The sequence below is a fragment of the Schistosoma mansoni genome, chromosome 3 (assembly GCF_000237925.1).
Source record: "Schistosoma mansoni strain Puerto Rico chromosome 3, complete genome".
Classification (NCBI taxonomy): domain Eukaryota; kingdom Metazoa; phylum Platyhelminthes; class Trematoda; order Strigeidida; family Schistosomatidae; genus Schistosoma; species Schistosoma mansoni.
Genome location: NC_031497.1, coordinates 12,333,342 through 12,351,673, shown reverse-complemented (window position 1 = coordinate 12,351,673; position 18,332 = coordinate 12,333,342). Strand labels below are relative to the sequence as shown.

Below are 18,332 nucleotides of genomic sequence, written 5' to 3'. Positions count from 1 at the left end.
ATAAAATTAAATAGTTTTCAAAAAAGCTCTTTTTACTATTAATTTGTAAATAAAATGCTGTGAAAAACGAGAAAATCAACTAAACAGTTTACTTCATAATTCGACTTCTCATATTAAAAATTTCCACTAACAATGTAACATGACGTCATTTGTTCACGTCATTCATAAAAGTTCTCAACATTTGTTCTGTCTACGTTTCTCATACATTGCATTGTACCGAATCCTTTTAAAACTTTTTTAGATGACATACATTTGGCCAATGTCTCTGAAACTATAGGCTTGTTTCTTTTACAGCGTTTCCTTCAAATGATACACCAAATAAATATTGTCTTGTTTTTCCTCAATTTCACTTTTTGTATATTATTAAATTTTCACAGAACTATTCTACAATAATATATCGATGTAATTTACTTATTCATAAATTGTTATTTACGTAGTCAACCCATCAACTCCTGACATTCCAAGTACTCCAGAAGTTACATATCGGCTAGTATGCAGTCCTGCTTTACTTTCAAATGATTTGTCCGAACCCTCATTAAATTCAGAGCAGCAATTTATTAAAAAAAATGTTAGAAGTCTTGATGCAAAACCTCCGATAATTCCAAGAAGACGTAATCATGTTTCGTATAAGTTTGATAATTCTACGAATAATAATTCACTAGTTGACAGTTCTGATTCATTATCTTCGGATTCAGAATTACATTCACCAAATCCAATCAGTCGATCAACAACACCAACTGTAGTCAAACATACACGATCATCAAGTGAACATAATCTCATTAGTGGTGTGAACAACTTAGGATCTGGTGAAGATACTCCAGTTGGTTGGAATCCACCATTTAGACGAAATTTGTTTGGTGATTTGCAAGGACAACAGTTTAATGAACATCCTCTTTTGCCATTTGCACGTCAAAACTTTTTAAATAAGTGAGTGAATTTTGAAAGTTTTATTTTATTTTAAGATAAAATTATGGTGAGAATAATAAGAACTAATATACGGGTATTTGTTTTTGAAATATCGAAAACAATTTACTTTGCGGTTTAGTGAATCACTTTATCATATTTTGTTTTGTCCCAAGTTTTTGTTTAGAAATATATATTGTACAGTGTAAAATCAGTTTGTATGTTAAAACCCTCCGTAGCATATTTAGAAGCATAAACTATCCTTTCCGCTTCGGCTTTCCGGAGGTGGATATCATGCTATTGTGATGTTAACTTTGTCACTACCTGTCTGTATAAGATGAACTGTCTGTTTGCCTTTGTCTAGTGAGCAGTGTGGTATGTTTGTAGGAGAATCAACCTGATTAGAATTTATGTGATTAAAGACAGACATATCCAGGTTACAACGTCTCTCACTTATGCATGCTCGATGTATATGTAACTATACTGACAGTCTGTATCCAGTGTCCTCCTTTTATATTCATACCCGGTCAACATTATTTCATGTGAGTTTTTTGAAGAATTTTGTCAATACATTCTTACAGAAATCAAAGCCGAATTTTCATGCAATGATTTTATACTTTGGCTTATTGTGCATGATCCTCTGTAGATCAGTTAATTTGCGCATAGTTAAATGTTTCTGTAACAATAGAAACTTTCTTCAGAACCTAATACGAACGAGTTATAGTGTGGTGCAATACAGGTGGAAATGCAATTAAGTAAATTATTTCAAATCAATATCATATAGTGAAAAAAGTTGTTCGACATCGACTGAGATATTACCAGGGGAAATAATTTGTCAATTAGAAGTACCTCGGTGTTTTTTGCTTTCTTTGTCTTAGACAACTCTATCGTGAAACGTTTACAACCCTACTATTATGAAACAATACCTGTATAGAGTTAATACAAATATATCGAACTTGATTAATGGAAGAAGCAACTTTCTTCATGTCTTCGTTTTTACATAAGGTTGATAAAACTACTTTTTTTTATTTCAAAACTGTTTTTAAAATCCCTAGTTTATGAAAAACCACTATAAAATAATCAAAACAGTTTTACTAGTGTAGTGTGTGCTACTGATGTCGACAGATATAAGTATTTTGTATCACCAATCGAAAGTGGAATGCCTAACAGCAGAAGGTTGAGAAAATCGAAGAGAAGAGAACGAAAACAGAGAGTGATTAGTACGGAAACGAAGGGACAACAAAGTCCGAAACGATTGATGGATGCTTTGTAAATGAAGTATTACTGTATGGCTCCCAGATTTTACCAAGATATTCTGTAATGTATTAAAATACATTTGGTTGTCCCCGCCTGTGCTCTCGTTTACTACACTATAACATACATTATTATGCAAAATGTTTTGTGAAATAATCTAGATATAAAGTTTATACTATTTATTTTTACCGTATTAAAAATTGAAATAGACTTTTACTGTAGAACAAAAGTTTATAAACTTGTCTTTCTGTTGACTGGAAATTATCCATGCTTACATTTCACTATTATCACATTGAAAGTATTTCATAACTAATAACTCATTTGAAATGTTTATCGCTTCATTAATAAGAGATTACTGATTTGTTCAAAAGGCGAAGTGATGTCTGTTTGCTCGGATACTTAATGATTTAGAAAAACATTGTTGACCAACATGTTAACAGATAGATTTGAGTTTAATTCATAATAAGAACTGTGTTGATAACGTAAATGTAAATAGATATAGGACTAATGATCTGCGTAAATTATTGTCATATAATTTTCGATTGAACTGTGCCGCTCAACATTTTCAGTGATCTTTTTTTTATTTTTAAGTCTAAAGGCTTTTTAATCAACACTAATTTACATAAATATTGTAACTAGAGGAAACGGTTAGTCATCCTTGTAAATCAAATATTGATGAAATTGAATTAGGGATCATTTCCTTTGAGTCGTTCGGTTTCCAAGTGGTTTTTTAAATGTTTTTATTGGTTCTATCCACTTTTTTTAACGAAGAGTAAGATTTCTCCATTTGTATGTAATTGTAATTTGAATTTCTTAAACGTTACATTGTGACTTCTTTAATTTATATTTAAGAAATGACGTAATCCAACAACTTAGTTGGGAGCCTCAACCACCTGAATCTGGATCTCTGTTAATACATCCAGATAGTGTGGATACGGAAGTGTCAAGCAATATATTTACACGTATGTATCATAGCGAAAGTAATCTGCTTTACTAACACTTGGTGGTTTACACCTAATTTTACCAACAAAATCAGTTCGCTTTTAATTTAATTTGATACAGTAGTCAACTATTTATGTGCACATTAATTTGAAGCCACGTTAACAATGATACATTTTGATCCTTTCCGTTACTGTACATCCATATCTAGCCTATTTTATTCCATAAACTATTTTGCCAGTCACTAAACTCTGCAATTTCACATTTACAGCGCTCCTACTTTAACTATATTAAATTCATTCATTGCATTTTTCTTCCATTCCTTTCATTTAAATGTGTGTTGAAATTATTACACTGTTAAATAATTCCCATAACAGCTCCATAACATTTTAAATAATAACTGGAATCACTACAAAGAGGACATAGTTTTTATCTTGTTGACAAATAAATATCCATAACTTCCGTTTATTGCTACGCTTTAAATTCTCAAGCTCGTTAGGCGCTACAACCAATTTACACTTACATATCAATAAGCATAAAATCTGTAGAATGATTTGCTTGAGATTCGAATACTAATGTTTTGGGTTCTAAAACAAAACACGTTTTATGTTATAATGATGACAAGTAAACGACTCTGAATAAATTCAAGATTTATCAAAAATTTATTGAGGTATCTAACTATCATTTCATTGATTTAACAAGATACATTATATTTACCATTGAGTTTATAAATTTCATCTCGGATGAAAACTGGCATAAACTAATGTTATTACCTTACCATTTTATTGATTCTATGGTTTGTTTTATAACTATCGATCGAATGAATGCACCGTCTACTAAGGATTGAATCTTTTCATTCATATCCTTATTGCCTGTAAATTTTAAAATTCTTATAATGAACAGGTTGGGTAGAATTTATTTTGATCATCGCGTCTTACTGTTGAAAATGAAATATACGAAGGATACGAATTTACTTCACCTTATTATCTGCCAATTGTCCTCTTACTAGTTAAACCTTAGTAATCGTTGAGAATAAACAAACATTTCAATTTTCATAACTAGATACTCACTTATATTTAAAGTGGTGGACAATTTCATATTTCTATCATATATGAACTGCTAATTTCTATATATATATATATATATTTCTTTGTATTAAGACCTTTTGAAACTCATCTTTATCTTCATTTCAAATATATCAACAACAAACAATTTAAAGTCATTATCATCATTCAATTCATATTCTGTTTACATATTGCATATTTATTTCAATCTAAGTTGATTTTAATCCAATAAACAAAAAAGAAAAAGGAAAAACAGATTCTGTTCAGTCTACCAATCAATCTTTTGAATATTATTTAGTTTTAAATGGTTTGATTTAATTTCTTTTAACAGAGTTTTTTTAATTAATATAATTTTTATATGATTTACAATAATTAAATAACACTCATGGAGTGGATACGTTACGTAATAATTATATAATAACATCGATTATAAACTAACATTAATTAATTGGAAGAGAAGGATTAATACTAATCAAAGTTATTATTCGAAAATCAAGCTGTTGCTACGTTGCATAATATACAAAAAAGAGAAGAAAGAACTAACAAAACATTTTGATGAATGTTCAGTAATATAGTAGTTATGTAAGAATCAAGAGACGAATGTAGAGAATAAGTAAAATACAAAAATGGAAGGAATAAGATAATTGTTTACCAAAGTTCTGCTACAAACTCCGCTATACCGATGGCCAAAGTAGCAAGAGTGGTTGTACAAACTTTTTTGATTATCTTTTATTCACATGTAATGTTAAACAAATGATGATGGATGAAAACATTTGTTATATCTTAGAATTAAATCTAGCATCTTTTTAAATGTTTAGATATTTCTTCACTAAAACAAAATACTTCTTTTAAAGTTGCAAATGTGTATAATATCATGTACATGGATGTGTAGCTTCGCTCATTTCAGCGATATAGTTAAATGCAATTGCAATCCACAAAATTTATTTATCCGATCAATCAATTCTGTCTTATCTGATAAATTGGTTTACATTTTGTTCAAAGTTATAGAAAATATTATTTTAACTAACTAGTTACCTTGACACAAAACAATATTGATGGAATAACATGAACACATGTTATTTTTAATCCATGTGTCAACTACTGACGCTTTAATTATGTACATAGGAATCAATTAAAGTGAACTAGTTACATTTCAACATCCAGATAATGAACACTAATAAAATTTTCATGAGTATAATTAAATGGAGATTGTAATAGATAGTTGAACAAAATGCTAAATCAAATGATTCGGACTGTCTATGCTTACTTGTAAATTTCATCCATGTGAAATATTGAATTGTTTTGGAAAAAAAACATAAAAATAATCAACTTGTATGACTTCAGGTCATGCCCATTGATGACTGCTTGCGTCAACTGAAAACAAGTTATCACGGTACATCGGATTTTATTTTTCTTCATTGTATCGCTCTACTCAGTCCTTCTTTATATCCCATAATATTGGTATTCATGCATGTTTTAAAAAAAAAAAGAACTGACCTTGAAAAGATCTTTTTGACAAATAGACTCCAACAAATTAAAGTGTATCTCATGATTAATATCCCTATTCGAAACTAATAAAGACTATATATGTACATAGAATGCAATGATCAACCGCATATTCCATGTTCTATACCATATTTTTTCAAAGTTTTATTGTTCAACAAATTACTGGTTCTTACCACTATAAATTATGTCAAGTTACATGAATCGGCTTAACATACTATAGTTTCTTTTCTTAATATTTAAAAAACATAACTAGTCGTTTCAAAAAAATTGCATTACATAATTTTGATTCTTATGCATTCTATGTTGAAATATCTTGATTTTTATGGCTTCTGTTTGCAAAACAAATCAACTTATTAGTTTGGAAAAAGCTAACTAATCATTTTTTAAGCATCCTTTTTTTCATTTATTTAAATAGTCATTCAATGTTTTGCCAAAGAAGTTCCATCGAAATACCCACAGAGTGTGATTATTAAATTACTAATTGAAGTAAGTATCAAAACGTTATGCTCCATAAATTAAATTTCTGTTTACATTGAGTTCATTTTAATGAGATAGTGATGTTAAAATTACCTTACTGTTTTTTGTTTCAATCTTCATAGATGCTGAACGAAAGACCATGGCTTTCTGATGAGTTGTACTGTCAACTTGCTAAACAAACATATTCATATAATAATAGGAGTAATCAGTAAGTTGTTGATTTATTCTGTTTTTCGTTGGATATCATTTTAATTATATTCAATTAAATGACAGTAATGTTTTAAACAGTTCGTTCGTTGAAGTTCAATTTTGTCCCGAATTGACTTCAACCACTGAAAAATAATGAAGAATGAAAAGCTATTGAAATCATTTCAAGTGATCTATCGTATACCTCCATCATTTCCCAACAGAGTTCGCTCCCGTCTACTTCATATAGCAGAAGCCATAGGAATTCGTACATTCCATCCCAATTTATGTGTACAGAAGAAATTCGTAACCCCCCTATCCCTTCCATGGCCGGACATAACTTAATAAATGACATTATTATTATTTGTAAAATTTATTTTTATTATCTTAATTTGGTTATCATTTGTTTGTAATTTTCTACCTCTTTCCGTTTGTATTCTTCACCATCTATTTACTTACATATTTCTTATTACGTAATGATTTTAATGTTTTGTGATTACTATTCTAGTCTATTTAATTCTTATGTTTAATTATTGATAAGACTTTTGTTATCGTAATTTACTATTCTTACTACTATCAGTACACCTGCCTTCCCACTATCAACTTGTACTTTTAACTATTATGCTTGGTTACGTATTCTATTTCATTGTAATTATTGACTCAAATAGCCTTGATTGGTCTAGGATTTTCATATAAATATTCATGTATATTAGAGTAAAGCCTGATGACGATCTAATTGAAAACAATTGTTCGCTTACATATGTTGTTCTAATTTTCACAATGGGAATCTTTAATATTCTAAAAGCTATTTCATCTCTTTATGTGGCTCCTTGAGAGTTTCCCCCTATTAACTCACCTGTAAGTCAGTCCTAGAACTGTTGTAGTGAACGGAATAGAGTTCTTTCATAAAATGTGAAAACCATGCGTTAAATACTTTATTTGCAAATCTTCCATCACTTGTCCTTTACATCCTTCATGTTTCTTCCCATTATCAATTCCTTTGTCCTCCTTTCTGTTTTCAGTTTAATCTTTTCAACCTTCTTTTGACAGGTATTCCACTTCTGATTTATGTTACATACTACCATGCCTGTCGACATAAGTAACATACACCTTACTGTCGGTTCTTGCGGTAGATACATCACCCTTGGACCAATGAGTTAGGATTCACTAGTCCATGTATCTAGTTTAAGCTAATCTGATAAATAGTGCAACATCTTTCAATGCTTTTCTTCGGTAACTGTCTTACTTCCGACAATGGTTAGAACTACTGTAGCCTTGATGGAAAAAAAGCCTATCTACATCACCTTACCATTTAGAGGTGATTCAAATAGCCTTTTATTGAAACAAAGGCTTAAATCAATCATCAACAAGATGTATTGTGCAGCTAAGGTCATAATCAAAGAAAGAACGAGGTCCATACTTCATTCAAAACCTAGAAGACATGAAAACGATTGTGTCACATCCCACTGCGTTTACCAATTTAAATGTGTGTGTGGTCACACATACGTAGGGAGGATCGATCGTGATCTGAAAATTAGGGTGGGTGAACATGTACCAAAATGAATTCATTCAGTATTGTTTGTTTGAATCTTCCCATCGATTTGTTAGGACTGCAACTGGTCAGTCTCTAATTGGTATATGTGCATACTGTGAGTATTGCCTCGATATAGCCTTAACTCACAAGCATGGTAAGCAGAGATGGATAGTGGCTAGTAGTGGAATCCGGGACGCGCGTTTCGTCCTACTCGGGACTAGTCAGCTGGATGTACCTGCATCTCAGAGTTGATGTTCACTCTGGGACTCGAACCCAAAATGGTTGCAAAAACAAATAGAGTCGAATGACCCTATAAGAGTAGAGGATAAACATCTATCATCCTCTATTGCCAAACATATAATCGAAACAGGCCATAAGATTTATCTTAACTCGGTTTTTGTGGTGTTGTATTAAAATGTAAAAGGGCGTATATTAAGGTTTATTGAAAATTCAAACCCCCTTTGTTTATTCAAAAACAGTTTGTTCTCACCTTAAACGTACCCTGGTAATATTAGCTTATTATCCAGAGTGATTAGGTGTCAAAGTGTTTTCACATTACTATTATTATTATTATTCAGAAGGGGTTTTTGTACCACAATAGGACGAAATGGCCTTCCAGTGCTTCCAGGTTTTCCTTGGTGGTCTAGTTTCAATTGACTCATGCTTTCAATTATTATTATTATCCTTGCCTCCTCCTAACCCCCATTTCCAGTCTAGTTGACCTTTTATTTTTCTATATAAATGTTCTTAACAAGTATATGTGTGATCAGATTGTTCGAAATGTATTGCGCTAATATATCACATAGTTCTGATAATCTTCATCTTCTTATTACACTATCGAAAAACTCAAGGAATTCGTTGCTCTAAAATCATTCATTAATGGTTATGTATTTTGAGCCCTTAAGCCCGGTTAATTGTCAAGTGACTTATTCGCCAATCAAAACACAACTTATACAATCTTAGTACTGTGCCGAACCAACGACATTCGATCGATGTAAGCAGCCTAGTGTCCTTATTGTTTCTTGTCCTCATAGCCCTGCCAGTTGAGTCCAGAACACCAATACCGGCTTCCACTATGCGGATCATTTATTTTAAACATACCTGGTTTATATACAATCCAAAACGGATCACCATAAAACAGGAAATAACATTTGTACAAGATCAAGCCCAAATGTAACTGTGACCGTGGGAGACAGTAATTAATAAACTGGACATAAGAACAGTAAATCGTATAATAATAGTCTATGGATCAAAATAAAGCTTATAATAAAAGGAATATAGATATACACAGTCTAGTTACTGAATAGTTATACAATAACAATATATATTTAATATTAGTCTATTAATAGTTCACTAAGGTTACCCGTAATTTAATCTTCACTAAGGTATAGCAATGGGATTAATGTTTAATTGAAAATTTACTTTACAACAATGGGACCTTTATCATCTAAATCATTATTGGAAATATAGATTCTTTGAATAGAAGTGTCCATCTACATAACTGTATTTTCATTTCAATAAGTATTCTGGAATACCGTGGTTAGGCGCAGAATTTAGTTATTTCGGGATTTATATAAAACATAAAAGATATCTACAGTGTTGGTTTGTTAGATATAATCACTTAAATGAAATCAGTCTTCAGCATACCTGTGTTCATAAATTTTTAAGAATAAATGGCTAACATGTTCGCATAATGAAGATGAAATTCTGTAGACGCCTAAATATCGAGTTTATAACTTGAACTGGTTACTAATCTAGTTCATTCCTTACGAAAGCGAATTCGCGTGAACAAACTGATTAATGAAACGATTGAAAATAATACTTTATTCAGTATATATATATATATATATATATATATATATATATATATATATATATATGCAGTACCTGGAGAGCATCATTGGTAAAAAAGGAGGATCTGATGCAGATGTAAAGGCGAGGATCGGCAAAGCAAGGACCGCATTACTACAATTAAAAAATATATGGAACTCAAAACAACTGTCAACCAATTTCAAAGTGGGAATCTTCAATACGAACGTCAAGACAGTCCTAATGTATGGATCTATAACGTGGAGAACTACTACAACTATTGTGAAGAAGGTACAAGTATTTATAAACAGTCGTCTAAGCAAAATACTCAACATTCACTAGACGGATACCATCAGCAACAGCCTTTTGTGGGAGAGGACAAACCAACTTCCAGTTGAACAGGAAATTAGGAAAAGATGCTGAAAGTGGATAGGACATACATTAAGGAAATCACCAAACTGCATCACGAGGCAAGCCCTAACTTGGAATCCGGAGGGGAAGCAGAAAAGAGGAAGGTCGAAGAGCACATTAGGCCGGGAAATAGAAGCAGATATAAAAAGGATGAACGTTAACTGGAAAGAATTGGAAAGGATTGTCCAGGACAGGGTTGGATGGAGAATGCTGGTGTGCAGCCTTTGCTCCTCCACGAGGGGTAACAGGCGTAAGTAGAGAAAAAAACAGTTGTGAACTTCATTAATACTATTCTCATGAATTGTATGAGGTTATCCTTCCGTTCATCATTGTTCAGTATCCAACAGTTTCTGGGATTTTTTCGTTCATTTATCGAGTGAATGTTATATATAAGATTGTATTTCAAGCATCTGAATTTATGAACATCTGTTTTTTATCAACATCTCAGTGTATCCCAATATGTTAAACCAACAAAATTAATATAGTGCAGGTCAGGGCTTGAAACGAAATCTGAAATGAAAATTACACTCTTATATGCAATGCTTTCTTACTACATAAACGGAAAAATATACTAAAATGCCATATAGTGAACATTTATCGAATGTCGAAAAACAGACGGATAATGCCACACCATTGATTAAATTAAACAAATGATTATCATTCGAATTAAAGAAATCAAACTCCTCTACAAAGATTTATCTGTTAACGTTTTCTTTCACGAAGTTAACCTTACGTTGTAACTATTTTCATGATTAGTGATTATTTTCTCTTAATGTTTTTTATGTATAGGAATAATTTTGAACTTGTGTGGTTATTATGGAAATTGTTAACAATTTTTGTTCCAACATCAGATGCACTTAGGCCATATTTAATTAAATATATTGGATTCCGACAGGATATTCAACACCAAAAATTACAAGGTAGGTCTGTATACGGAATTTTCAACTCATTTATTCAGTGTTCAAACATATGTACGTCTGAAAAGATAACATTTTTGTTGCTTCAGCAAATAAAGAGAATCATTTTCAACAAACAGAGACTGGTTAATGATAAAGTGAAACTTGTTTGCTTTTTTCAATCACTCGTAAAATCTCATAGGCAATAATACAAACAAGTGATTCAGAGAAACAATATTTATTGTTAGAATTATAGTCATGTCCTACGTTACATGTAAAATGCACTTCACATGCTTAGAATTATCTTTTAATTTATCACGGAAGGACGAAACACATTTCAGTTTACAGAAATTAATGTTTATGTCTGAGTTGTTACAACATAGATTAAGTAGTAATGATAACAATTATGCTTTAATTACAATCACGATAAATCGTAAGTGTTACGTCTTGCACTCGATTACTGCAGAATACGATATACAACTAACGGCACTCGAATGTATAGAACCCCACAGTCGCAAATCAAAAGACAAGAAAGCATGAGAAGTGATTGTTGGGTAAGAATCAAAATTGTACAGAAAAACATGTGTATCTATAGTTACTAACGTTGGTTATAAAATCATTATAATTCAGCTAACCCACAAGGAGACAATTTATGCTACCTTGATAATTCCAAATAAATTGAGTATAAGGTAGATTGTTATAAATAAAAATAATATCATCCCGATTAATAGAAGAATCAGATTTTCTGACGTTTCGCAACTCAGTGGAAGCCACTTCTTTAGAGAAGTCTTTCTTGTTCGAGTCTTCGATCTTTTGTTCTTTCTGGTATTCTTGGACGTATGTGTCATTGACTTGTCTGTGATTAACCCTAATTGATGATTCACCTGGTTATCTCCGGAGCACATCATTCTCTTATCTTTGTAGATTTGGTTCTTGCATCTGATACATGTCTCGAAAGCTCCTCGGACTCTACACAAAACTCTCTCCAATCTTCCTGCAATTGTTCCTGGTTTCCATCGATTCTTTCTGAGGTATGACTTGAAGAACACATTATCTCCTACATTAAAATATCGGATATTCGGATCTCGTCTGTGCCCACCCACTACTTTAGTTGGTAACGTAGCGTTGAAAATAGTCCCAATACGTCTTCCAAACACGACTTCGGCAGAGGACTCCCTACCCGGAACAGTAGGGTTGAAAGTACTTCTACCTGACTTGTCTCCTCGTCCCTCCACTATGACTAGAAACACTTAGTCTTAAACTGGAACAGCGGAATTCACGTGAAGTCTCTCCCAGGGCCCAGAAGGATTAGGCCACTTCTGTGGTTCGCATTTCAAATGGTTTTTAGTAGTCTGCAGACTCGATGAACAGTTATGGCATTTGTTTCCGATATTCCTGTCTATTAAGGGCGGATAAGCGTAACTTCGAGCCAATTATTTCATCTTATTAATCTCAGAATGACCACTATGCAATTTCTTGGGAACTTTGTGAAATAAAAATTCGATCGCCAAACAGAACACATGGTTTGACAACCATCAGTGAGTCACGTTTACAAAATTACTGCAAAAGTTCTCCTTTGAAGCGATGATTGGGTGATGAAGTAAAAAGACAACCTCTAACCTCAATATCTTGTCAATTTGAGTGGTTTCTTTAATAGCTTCGAAGGTAATCCTTAGTTCACTGATTGCGTCATTCAACAATATGAAGTGATAACAAATATGATTAATCCGTTACTCCTGGTGCCGTAAATGTTTTTGAGTGTAAGAAATATTAGAAGATAAAAATTCACCTATGTCTAAAGAAACAATTCACCTGTGATTGGAGAAATCTATTATTTAGTAAAAATACAACTCTTTATATACTCTACTAGATAAGTTATCTCTACAATGGAAAAACATTTGAATAGTTTACTCTGATTGATATGACAATAACGACAGTATAGTGAATCATAATGTGCTACATCAGTCAACAGCCTTGAATATTGATTTCTGGATTAGCCAATCTCTATCAGAATGTATGGATATTCTTAAATGTTGTACATTTAGCTAAAATATTATCGAATCCCTTTTTTCATTTTACAGCTTGCTTAGATACAATTATTCAGAACATGGAAGTCGTTTCCCGTTATGGCCCTAGAAAACACTTACCACCTGATAATGCTTTAGAGTCCTTTATAGTAAGTAAAATGTATTTTTGTAGATCACTTAGTCACACAACTCTACCTTTTTATGTATATTCAATTGATCTTTTCAGTAACGTTTACTGATTAACCTTACCGGTTCACTTATTTTTAACTAATGAGAAAATTAACTGAATAAGTAGCATGAGAAATTTTTAGATGAAGTAACAAAGTGAAAGGTTTTTAAAGCACACTATCTGTTACATAGATTAATAAACTTTTCTTTTTAAGCAGCTTATCAATTATATACCTAACTCAAAATAATGGATTGGCTTTTTCTTCTCGAAATAATTATCTATGTCTTCGGCCCTAATAGCATGTATTTGGTAAAAAGTCAGGTGGTGGATCTTTATCCGGTTACTAAGAAAAAAAGCAAGAAAACAACAATTTCATCTAGCAGCTTTATTATTATTATGATCATTATTATTGGTGGCTTTATTCAATATTATATTTTCGGTACAATATAAAATTCTCAGCACAAAATATTCCATCAAGTTTCCGTTTTTGATTTCTTGATCGATCCTGACGATAAATGTTGAGTGATCTCCATTTAGATGTTAGCAGTTCCGGAATCGACATCTGTACAATGTTCATTATTTTCGATGCATATTGCCAGCCATCATGAAGTCTCTGATTGTACCTGTTTGTAAATTGTACAGCGTAAAGTCGTAAGCTTTTCATAATCCAGCCTTAATAGATTATGTAATCAATAAATATTATAATGTTTACGAATCTTCGTCAACACTAGAACCACTAGTTTGACAAAAATTGGTCGCCGAGTATAGCCTGAACCGAAAGGATGGTATTCAATTAGCAACTATACGGCGAATATTCATTAACAACTGATTGTACCCATTCCTTATACAACCTGTTTATTTCACATGCATCGTTTTTCTGATTGAAACTAATATAGGTTATTTTAGCAATACAATTATGTATTTATTATCAGAAGGGGTTTTGTGGAGATTTAGTATTTTTCATAGTTGAAAGCGTGAGTCAATTGAAGCTAGACCACCATGGAGAACCTGGAAACACTGGACGGCCGTTTCGTCCTATTGTGGGACTCCTCAGCAGTGCTCATCCACGATCCTGCACTCGCGAGATTCGAAACGAGGACTTACCAGTCTCGCTCCAGAGCACTTAACCGATAGACCACTGAGCTGGCATCCAACGGTGTTAATGTCTAACTTCAACTGATGCACGAAGTTGAGCAACCATTCACCAATTGTCTTCAGTGAGTTCCTATCTCACAACAGACGTGGTTTTGAACTCCACTGGTCACTGCTTCTCACCAGAGCTCCTAGATATACTTCTCGAAGTCACTAGTGAGCATATGATTATATTAATTATCAGAAGGGGTTTTGTGGAGATTTAGTATTTTTCATAGTTGAAAGCGGTTAAGGGCTTCGGCTCGAGACTGGTAGGTCCTGGGTTCGAATCTCGCGAGAGCGGGTTCGTGGATGCGCACTGCTGAGGAGTCCCATAATAGGACGAAACGGCCGTCCAGTGTTTCCAGGTTCTCCATGGTGGTCTAGCTTCAATTGACTCACGCTTTCAATTATGTATTTGATGATTCTCATTTTACATGCTCATCAATGATTCAGAAACAATTTTTTCAACCTTCAACTTGTACTTTTATTTTATTTTTTCTTCACATTAAGACATATTAACACTGAATATCAATCATTAGTAAGTCAATCCTACACATACAAACACACGCAATTCATTTAGTCATTTGTTTTCACATCGTGAATGTTTCATATGATTGGCATTTAACTGACTCATTCTATTTACTAAAGTCAACATCCAAATATGATTGGATTAACACAGTATAGATTTGTTTCGATTGTTAAACGTTATATATTTCCTTTATGATTTTCATAATTACCCTGAAGAAGCCCGGACGAAACTTTGGAATTATTTAAACTTCAATCGCTGAGATTATGTTCAATATAATTTTCACGTATGATATTATAATGTGTTAAAACAAAGCAAAACAGAGATGTTAGGAACAGGTAGTCCAGGTATTCAAGCAGGCCACCCGATGGATTGTTGGTAAAATATCTAAATTCTTTTAGGAGTGAGATATTCTTCCCTATTTGACTGCACTTCCTCCCAGAGGTTACCGACTAGTTATTCGGTCACCAATAATTTCACTTGATAGGCATCAGTCCCCCTAAATTCTAGTTACATCTTACTGGCGAATAGTAGCTAATACCGATATCTTTATCTAAGAATTCTTGTTAGATGACTTTTAACCACCTAATATATAACATACAACCTACTAAATTAATAAGATGTATTGGAGATGTATTTTACTAGTCGAGTATAAATTATCTTTTCTGATTTTAGGACGGTCACATGATCCATAGACAAGAAATTTATTTTGTTAATAATAATAGTACAAGTATACCACTCGGACAATTATGTCTTGTTCAAGACGTCATTCATAATGTAATCAATAAACTCAGTGCAAGTCTCCTTAGTTCAGCGACTGATTTCGCATTATTTCTTTGTCGTAAAAATGGATCGATCAACAGTGAGTCAATTTCATTTTCTGAACATGTTAATTTTGTCGTAGTTACTACTTACTGTTAGTTTTTCTCTAGTAGACTGTAATTTGATCAGAGCCAAAACAACTAGCAATGCGGAACCACCAGGTCTGTTTCAAGACGTATAAATTGATTAAGAAGACGGAGTATAGTCTATGTATTATCTAAACACAAACCAAATGAGAAAAATCCAACAAATGGCTTATCCGACCAACTATAGAGGATATCTCAAGGATTTCGACCAGACTGTTAAAACTATGGAGAACAAGTGTAGCTCATAACCTAAAAACATTCCTCTAATTAATGTTATGCTTGTTGAAAATCCTGGAGAATAAAAGCCAGATATTTTCTAAAAAGCAAACCGTTTTAATTACAAGAAACGCTGGTGTGGACAAAGCCATCCTCTTCATATTCGACTGAACAAACACTAATAAGCTGCTAAAATTACAGTGGATCTTCTAATAAACCAGTATATAGATAAATATATATAATTTCAACTGGTAGATTTTTAAGTTATTCAATAGAAACAACACAAAAATCACCAGAATGTTTTTAAAACCTATGTATTCAGATCACTTTACAATCAACAAACATATTGATTTAGACTGAACCTATCAAATAGTGATAAAAATAATTAATAACTACAGTGTCAGGAATCATAAGCCTAACTGAAGAAACAGAAGCTGTTGCAGAGATCCAGAAAATTCCTCGAAAACAGCCAAAAGTATGCTCTGAAAACGCTAAAAAACATCTTATCCAATCAGCACTTAATAAAATTTTTGCCAGAAACATCTAGGAAGTGAAAAGTTACTAGTCACGTTTCTGATTGGATGATTACCTATACTGCTACTATGTTTAGTAGCGCTCCAGAATTTTCCGGAAGTCAAGGACCATCCAAAATACTATAAATACCCTAGATTTTCCGTACATATACGAAACTTGTAATAAAGCGTTTCTTCCACATTTCGCGCCTTTTCTCTCGTGTTCAAGTTGCTGTGTAGATTAAGCCTGAGGTTACTAGAAGAGCTTAGGAACCGAATCAAGCGTTCAATTAGAAAAATTATCAAAGCATGATAAGACATGCAAATTATAATGGTCCGTTTATTGGGACTCATTAATCAAATTCTCTGTTAACAGAACAAGTTGTTAATTGCTCATCTCTTTATGAAGTTTGTTCTGATAATGTTTTCTTAGAATGGTAACAAAAGTTTCAAGATTAAATCAATTAGCAACACTACCACTTTGCGTTGTGTTTTGCTGACACGAAATTCATGTGATATCTTAGTAAATTCAAACTTATATTAATATTTACTAGAATAATTCAGATTTACTCAAATATATGTAGTCTTATGTAATGTTCATTAATTGAACGTCGGGTTATTGAGTTTAATCTCGAAAGTTTGTTTCTGTATTGATCTTATTTTCTTCAAATGATTACTTTATTAGCTTGTAGTAATAAACCGCTGATACCTTTACCACTGGATACATACATATTCGACTCTCCAATATACCATAACGATTTGATAATTCATTTTCGAAGGATTTGTTGGACTGTCCCACTGGAATTGCAAAAGCTTCCTCGCGCTTATTTGGATTTTTTATTTGATCAAGTAAGTAAGAAGAAGTAGAGTGAACTGGTTGTTCTTCTCTGAAGGTGATAATATTTGTTGAAAAGATATTATTTTGTAATGGCATTCTTTTTATTTCATACTAATTTATTTCTAACTGATGACTTCTCTAGTTTTTTTTCTTTCACCATTATTTATTCCATCAAAGTATCTCCAGTTGTATTTCTTTTCTTGCAAAATGAAAGCTACTGCTGTTTACTTTCATCACTGCTACCTGTTTCTGCATAAATTTATTTCGAGTTTTATTTTTTATGTAATAAGATGTACAAAACTCTGGGCCATTCCTGAACAAATTATGCTCAGTGTGTTGCTCTTCATCCCATTAATGTATTTTGATTCAATTATATTGCTTAAAATTGTACAACTGATTTAGCTCCGTTAAAATTTTAACGGATTTTCGCTATGGTATTTTGATGATGCTATACAAATATTTAATAGAACCTAAATCACAATCCAATAAGGCCTTTTTTGATCGTTAAAAGGACCCCAGATTCTTTTCCTGTCTTGTTAATGTTGGGTTTGAATGAAAATTTTAATTGTTCGAGGGTAATCACTTGATGGCGTCGGACATATGAATTAAAGATATATCCTATTGATATTCTCGATTTAGTCTGTACCTAAAATAAGACTAACACAAACTTTGATTAATTAAGCTGAAAATTAGTCTTTATCAATGGGATTATTATTCAGTAATATCACCCCTTTTCACGGGATTTTTGTTCAGATCCCTAAAGTGCAAATACTTTGTATCTGAAGACGTTAGGTAAGGTGTTTGAAGGTTGGTGACAGTAGTACTGAAACATTTAAACTGTGTCTATTAGCAAATATTGTACTTTATACTTTTTCTTATTGCTAAAGATATACTTTTCTATCGGATTTACTAGATTTGCTCTCTTCATTGTTTTGTTGTTGCAATACTATTTTTCAGTGTACCATTTATAGATAATCTATTATTTTATACTCCTTGGCCGATTTATTTCATTATATTCGGTTC

At 32.3% G+C, this 18,332-nt stretch overlaps 1 protein-coding gene across 1 annotated transcript in view; it reads left to right on the top strand.

The window, feature by feature from the left end:
• The window catches only part of Smp_127510 (putative myosin XV), a gene marked incomplete at both ends in the record, with an annotated part of 195,567 nt that overhangs the window by 67,516 nt on the left and 109,719 nt on the right, over window positions 1-18,332 (top strand). Inside the window, 8 exons of the mRNA XM_018799252.1 lie at window positions 438-927; window positions 3,034-3,119; window positions 6,082-6,152; window positions 6,266-6,351; window positions 10,873-11,003; window positions 13,061-13,155; window positions 15,511-15,697; window positions 17,157-17,320. Of these exons, the coding sequence (XP_018651060.1) occupies window positions 438-927; window positions 3,034-3,119; window positions 6,082-6,152; window positions 6,266-6,351; window positions 10,873-11,003; window positions 13,061-13,155; window positions 15,511-15,697; window positions 17,157-17,320 (1,310 nt within the window). The remainder of the gene's footprint in view (window positions 1-437; window positions 928-3,033; window positions 3,120-6,081; window positions 6,153-6,265; window positions 6,352-10,872; window positions 11,004-13,060; window positions 13,156-15,510; window positions 15,698-17,156; window positions 17,321-18,332) is intronic.